Consider the following 7,234-nt stretch of genomic DNA (forward strand, 5'->3'; position numbering starts at 1 on the left):
TGAGCACTGGGAGGAGTTGCAGGCGGTTGTTTCCTCTCCTATCCTGCCTTCACCTCCAATTCTCATCCCAATTTATATGCTACACAGAACAGAGAAGTCAAAATGCAACCAGTCCCTGCTCTGGCAGCCCAGCCTCTCCTCCACTTGGGATATCACAGATGCAGCCCATAGGATGTCACAGTGAACACATGAGCACACCAGTTCGGTGGCAGGAGCTGTCAGTACCAAGTAAGGTGATAAACGTGAGGTAGATACATGACAGTCGTTATTATATTGACAACAAGCTCACGACAGAACAGTATCAAACACCCACACACTTCCATGTATTTCTAGGGCAGCAACTATTCAAACCTGCCAAAGAGAGGGCGATGCTGCACATCCTGTAGGATTTCCTTCCCCCACCCCAACATTTCACACACAGATGTGGCAGTGAACAGCTGGGTCATGCTGGAAACACCCATGAGGAACTGGAAAGGGCAGGAAGGAGGCATCTCATCCTGGTGTCTGCCACAGCCCCATGGATACCAAGACCCACCACGCCAGCCTTGGTTACCGCGATACCGATCGCGATACCGTGTCCTTTGTTGCCAGGTGGGCAGCCAGGTTCTCTCGGAAGTCGTGGAGGTAATTGTATTGCTGAAAAGCACAACCAGATCTGTATGAGTGCCCTGTACTCTGGGAAAAGGCACCATCTTAAAAACCTGTTTGATCCCCTAGGATGAAAACTGCACTCTAGTCTGTGCTTCCTGCAAATCCTCTGGAATTATTCCACCACCAGGCACAGACTACACGGGTCCTGGCTTGTGGTTCTTTATAAAGGGCACACCTGGGCTCAAGGTAATACAAACCATGGTCCTCAGGAGGTGGGAGCTTCCTGTCAGAATGCAAAGCTGCTTGATTTGGGTCTGCAAGAGGTGTAACAGTTGGCAGGAACAGCTCTTAGGTCACCTCATACATTGTGTGGAGTATTAATACACAAGTGTTCAATATGAGATAAGTATCAATATGAGTTTAAAATGTTGGTCAGCAGAGGCTAAGGGCAGATCATCCACCCCAAGTGGCTGTGAGAGCTTCTAATTTTAACAGTTGCTCATGTCTTTTCCCATCCCTTCCACCAGGGGTCCAAGCTACTCCCCACCTGCCCCTTTGGTTTGTGGAAAACTGATTGTAACAAGTAGTTTAAACAAGATTTGCCTTCCAGAGAGGCTTGGAGCTCATGAAGATGCAGACTTCAGGAAATTCTCCTCAGAAACTCCTGTCTTGTAAACTTTAGAAATGTCAGCTCCTCTCTCCTGTACACAGAACTCTTTCAAGAGCATAACATCTAGGACTCCTATCAACAGAAATATTTACACAGAGAGGGTAAAAATCCCACCAAAAGAAGAAAAACCCATCATGATCAGCAACTAAAAACCTACATGGAGGGAGACCTAACACTTCTTAAAAGAAGACTGCCAGTTATTGATGGGATAGCTACAGAGAATGAACGTGGCCAGGGGGTTTGGGAAGGTGGAAAAAAACCAAAGCAGAAAGCTCACGCAGATGTCCAAGCTGTGAGGAGAATGTGAGCATCAGAATGAGACAACAGCTCAGTGCTCACTGAGCAGGGGTGAGGAGGAGAAAGCAACAAGTTACTAATGCTGAGCAGGCAGGGAGAAGGGTTGTTGAATCCAGTAGAGGCAGAACAAGATGATCAGTTCAAGCCCAAGACAGCAGCAGGGACACCAGCTGTGGAGCATCACAGGAAAACAGAAGGATCCCTTTGTGAGGTGAAGGAGAGGACTGCCCAAGCTCTGCCCTCATTTTGGCACCTATGTTTACCTGCTGCAGCCCTATTACCTTGACAGTCTGTATGGCCCCAGATCCTCTCAGGGCTCTGAGGCTGTCCATGGCTTCCTGAGGTGCCAGATCCTCTAAAAGTTGAAGCAGGAGACAAGCAGCAACTGTAGGGGAAAGGGAAATAACACACGTGTGATGCGGAGCTCCTACTGCTGTGCACAGCACCACTGCATAGCCAGGGCTTTGGGCACAGAATCACAGACTGGTTTGGGTTGGAAAGGGCCTTAAAGAACATCTAGTTCCAACTCCCCTGCCATGGGCAGGGACACCTCCCACCAGCCCAGGTTGCTCCAAGCCCCATCCAACCTGCCCTTCAACACTGCCAGGGATGGGGCAGCCACAGCTTCTCTGGGCAACCTGGGCCAGGGTCTCACCACCCACACAGCAAAGAATTTCTTCCTAATGTCTGATCTACATCTCCCCTCTTCCTGTTTAAACCCCTTGGTCTATGAAAACCACTCTAGCAAAACTCAAAATTGTCATATCAGAATAACTGACCTATTGGATCTTCTACTGAATACTGTTCCTTGGCACTGGCTGCGTCTGCCTGGGGCTCCTGCCCAAGCCTGCAGGCTTTGGAAACGGGTGGAACTCTCCCACTTTTTCCCTCTGCCTTTCCAGCAGCATTTGGGAGGCAAATTCTAGGCTTTTCAAGAATGACCCCAGCATACCCAGTTAATTCCCCTTTGTGTCTTCTGACTGCATCTGCTTTTTTGGCACTATCACCACCCTTCTGAGGCACACACAAGAGCTAACACGCCTGAAAACTTATGAGGGAGACACTGGGTTGAAGAAAGATGCAGAGGAATAGGTTCATCATCTCATTTTCTTGAAGAGGTAATCAGGAAAGAGGGGAAGTGCAATCCCATCAGTCAGACAAGACTAACATTTGCAGTGAAAACAGAGAAAAATTAAGAACTTTCCACCAGCCTCACTGAAAGACTGACCCTGCCTGACCCTCTATCCCCTCCCCTACACACTCAGAGCTATTCCATGACATACTTCTGTCACTCATCACATACAGTTTCTCTACAGGCAGATAATTCTACTACCATTTGACAGCACCTTTCCCAAGAAAGATCCCAAATCTATTGACCAGCCTGCTTCCTGTCGTGGCAGTTTGCATTGTGACCACAGTGAAGCTTGCAAGCAGCTTCCTTAGACAGTGCTGTCTCAGGAGAAGGGGTCTGAGATGGGTTGGTTAGTCAGGCTTTGAGAGGGGGAAGGAAACTACTTACTGAGACACGAGCGTCCGAGGCCACCATAGCAGCTGAAAGAGCAGAAAGGACTTCACTGCAACAAGCTGTAGGTTCCTGCAACACCCAGAGCCTTCCCAATGCCTACATGCACTGACACAATTCTTGCATTAATTTAACCACGAGGAGCAGTGGTACAAAAGTTAGAATGTAGCTACAAGGCTACCTTGCATTTATTGTTCAGACCTTCCTTAGTATCTTTCTAGAGAAACCACACTTTTAAAGTTCCCCTTTGTTGATGGTACTAGTCCCAGTGGCACAGGAGGGCATTAAAGGGCAGGAAAATGGACAGTATCAGTTTTCCTTATATTCTACTCCAGATTCAGGCTTTGGTGACAGTTGTTAGCCAAGGATAGCAGGGTTACAGCAGGAAGCCCACGACCTCAGAGGATGAGTGTGGGGAACTGTCAGCAGGACCATTCAGGGAACATGGAATTTAGGAAGCAATTCCCTCTACCCTAAGCTCAGCTACAAGTGTCTAAAGAAATTAAACCAGTTTTGTGCAATTTATGAGTGAATTTTGCACTGGTGGAACCCACTGAGGTCCTGATAAACAGCCCAAGGGTGTATTATCCTCTGACAACAGCAGCTTTAGCTTAAAACTCTTCCTGTGTGCTGATTTCCAGCTAGACTAGCTGCATGGTGCCATTCAACAGGCACTTTGCTAGACAGAGCCAGGAGAAATGTGTGGTTCAAACCTCACAATGGACAAGTTAGCTCCAAAAGGGTGCATGAGGAGAAACAAGCAGCTCTGCACAGTTTGAGCTGACCCTGGAGAATGCAATTGTTGTTGGACAGGATTCTGTTTCAGCTGGTCATACATCTGCAATGAAGCTGGTACCTTTCACAGGGGTGAGAGGGAGGCAACCAGAACCTACTGTATGATTGTTTTCCGGTTACTTTCCAGGCAGCTTCTGAGCTCTTCCAGGATTTTGCAGCACTGGGCAATGTCAGGAGCATCCCCATCAGGAACAGGATAGTGGTGCACACACATCCCATGCTGGTGGTAGGTGTCTATAAGGTTTGGTACTCGGTATTTTAAGAGCTCTCCTCTGGTACAAAGCACAAACACATCCTGGGTCCCATAGCTCTTTAGTTCTTCTGCCAACAGATTAAAACACTTGCAAATAAACAAACACTGGTCAAGGTTAAGGATAAACTGATAAGCTACTTGATACTGATTCTGTTGTTTAATCTTTGAGGTTAGGACAATAGCTGCTTTGAGCAGCATTTCCTTCTACTGTGCCTCTCCCACATCTGACTTCAAGTAGCCCATGAGAGACAATTTCTCAGTTCCTTGGGAGAAGCCTCACTAGGAAGCACATCAGCATGGAGAAATCTGTTAACTGCTGCCAGCTTGGGCAGGACTCTGTCCCAGCTCCAGCTGGGCTGTGCCCACACACTGTGGGGTTTTGCTATTAAGTTTCTGCTCTTCTACTGTTTACAGACAAATACTTGGCACTAATTTTTACAGAATTTTATCTTTTCTACCCAATCTCACTTTTCTCTGGGAACAGATTACAAGTTTGTAATTTGTCCTGGTAACTTTGAAGGTGCCTTCTCCTGCACAGGCCTTGGCAGAGCTCATAGATACTGTGAAAGATACACGTATGCCTGAAAAGCTCCAGCCTGGAAACACCCTGACTACTTATGCAGTATTTGGTAGGGAAGCCACAGAGAGTAGCACTACAGAGTGGACAGTGATATTGGGCACTCATAACACTGCCTGTGCCAAGATATCTGCTGCATCTCCAAGCACAGTGTCACCAAAACCCAGAGTGACATTGCTGTCAGGAGGACTATACAGAACTGCCCTACATTCAATGTGGTAGCAAAAGGACAACTATCACATCTATCATAAAAGTACAAGACCACAGCACTGGTTTAGGTACCTGGTGTCTGGATCTCTCCAGACAAGGCAAACCTCTAGCTTGTCACTAACTTCTGCTTTCAGTTTACCTGCATGATGTTCTTGCCCATTACGTGGGAGCCAGAGGCCAGATGACTCACCTATATCTTTCTGAAGATTTCTTCTAACATCCTTAAACCTGCAACCTAAAACAAGTTATGAATGACAACTGCTGCTCCAGGTAAGTGACAGAACACAGACAACCTGCCCCCAACACCAAACAAACAACAAAGCCAACCCCCCCAGTCAAACACAGCTCTTATTTTTGCAAATAGATCACTAGTGCAGAAGACAGTTTAAACACCATTATCTGCTTAATGCTGTCGTGTAATAGGATTTAAAAAAAAAAATCTGCCCAAGGTTTTAAATTGCTGTGCATTTTCTGGATGAGAAGTTTTGCATGTAAGTCAGGATACAGGTTTAAAAACCCCACAAAACAAAACAAACCCCCAGTAAATAAAAGGGCTGGATAGAGATCACTAAAGAATTGTCTGGTTGATAAAAAAGTAAGTTCTCTGTTCTGTCATAATCAGCACAAATCATATAAAAATAACCTCCTTATATTCAATCTTCAGTGTATCATCACTTTGAGTTGTTTTCCTCGTATCATGCTACCAAGGCATTTTTGCAGCCCCTGCAGTCCTGCACCACGATATCCACAGCTGTTGCTTGCTTTGTGAGATGAAATTGCTCAAAATATTTGCACTATGTCTCTCCTCTGTCTCCCTCCCCTCACAGCCCCACAGGCTCACAGCCTTTATGCCTGCCCTGACAGCAGTCAGGATTGTGTATATCTTGAAACACCTTTTAAAAGCAGATCAGGATCCTGCAGACCAAGAGCTGCATCAGCAGGGCCAGGCTGGAGGAGGACTTCTGGAGATTAAACAGCTGTTACATGAAGAGCTCAGGTAGCTAAAAATAGGATGTAGTTTTTTTTTTGTATATATGTTAACTGGCATCCCAGTGTTCTGGGATTTTCATTAGCACAAGTGGCCATCACCCACTTCAAGATACCTTAAATTCAAATATTATTCAACAGTTCTTTTCTAGTTCTTTAGTGTGGTATTAGTCCCAAGCTTGGGTTTCTCAGATTTGAGTAAGGAAAGCTGGGTAACTGCTTAAATGAAGTAGGGAATGTTCACACTGTCACCACCAGCAGCAAATTCACCATGGCTGCAGTTTTTGTAGTTAAAAATACAGTGAAAGCTTATATGCCTGTTTTTAGATCTTGGCCATGGTAGTGCAACTCAGAAGCTAAGGGAGAGCAAGACTGAGCAGTGAGTGAGTGTAATTTGAGCCAAATATATCTTATAAAGGAATTATTTGTTGAAGCAGCTTGTAGTGAGTTAGGCTAGAGAACCAAATATTTTAAATGACAATGGATGACAGTCAGTGTTCTCCTACCACTCTGCCAGATGATCTTACATCAACATATTCTCTTGCTCAGTCTTAGTATTTCTGAAACATGATGATTCCAGTGGTAGGTGACAAACCAAGTCACCCCACCAAACAAACAGAACACAGAATTTTGACGTCAGGGGTTTTACTTCTCTTCAGCTTCAAACCTGTCTGCAAATGTCGGTGGATGCTTCTTACCTGGAAGGGAACATAACCCCAGGAGCTCGGAAGGGTAGACAGGAGACAAAGACAACCTGCCAGAAAATGAAAGATACAATGTAAAAATCCTAACAGCACATTTTGAGATAACTCGCTATGAGACCCTCCTTCTCTGCTGGGTGGCAAGAAGAGTTACTTACCTACAATTTAATAATAAAAATGAAGCACGCCAGTGCTATTTCTACCCCACCAGACCACGGGGGTCACACGTCTGGCAGCGTGCTGCGGCACATACCCCTGCCCAAGAGGAGGAAAACGTTGGCAGAGCTCCCCCTTAGCACCCAGACATCGGTGCTGACCGATACAGCGACCAGCAGCCGCTTCTAAAACCGACCCGGCCCCACACCCACCCCCAGCGGGCCTGCACCAACCCTGCCCTTTCCCCCGGGCCAACCCGCCCTGGCGGGGTCACCAGAGCTCGGCACGGGGGTTCACCGGGAAAAAAAAACAACACCAAAACACACTCCCGTTTTGAGGAAGCAAGCGGCCTTTGAGGTGAAGTTTCTGAAGGGGAGAGGCGGGCGGGGCGGCCTCACCAGGACACGGGGAGCGGCTTCGGGTTCTCCTCCGCGGCCTCGTCCTCCGAGGAGTCGAACTCGCCCGCTCGCATGGC

General features: G+C 46.9%; 1 protein-coding gene across 1 annotated transcript; it reads right to left on the reverse strand.

Moving 5' to 3' along the window:
- Positions 1 to 549: 549 nt before the first annotated feature.
- Positions 550 to 7,231, reverse strand: CDKN3 (cyclin-dependent kinase inhibitor 3). Its single transcript, XM_009996478.1, has 7 exons — positions 7,158 to 7,231; positions 6,601 to 6,656; positions 5,106 to 5,150; positions 3,974 to 4,196; positions 3,078 to 3,109; positions 1,840 to 1,943; positions 550 to 636 (listed from the first exon to the last, which is right to left on the reverse strand). The coding sequence occupies exons 1-7, from the start codon at positions 7,229 to 7,231 to the stop codon at positions 550 to 552; spliced, it is 621 nt and encodes a 206-aa protein (XP_009994780.1).
- Positions 7,232 to 7,234: the final 3 nt, after the last annotated feature.

The sequence above is a fragment of the Chaetura pelagica genome, unplaced genomic scaffold (assembly GCF_000747805.2).
Source record: "Chaetura pelagica isolate M959 unplaced genomic scaffold, ChaPel_1.0 scaffold274, whole genome shotgun sequence".
Lineage (NCBI taxonomy): Eukaryota > Metazoa > Chordata > Aves > Apodiformes > Apodidae > Chaetura > Chaetura pelagica.

What these genes read in the sequence shown, in the direction of transcription:
- CDKN3 (XM_009996478.1), bottom strand. Translation starts at nt 7,231, where the DNA reads ATGCGAGCGGGCGAGTTCGACTCCTCGGAGGACGAGGCCGCGGAGGAG. An exon ending in AAGCCGCTCCCCGTGTCCTG is followed by an intron (nt 6,657 to 7,157) that starts GTGAGGCCGCCC and finishes ATTTTCTGGCAG; the next exon opens with GTTGTCTTTGTCTCCTGTCT. An exon ending in AAATCTTCAGAAAGATATAG is followed by an intron (nt 4,197 to 5,105) that starts GTGAGTCATCTG and finishes ATCTGTTGGCAG; the next exon opens with AAGAACTAAAGAGCTATGGG.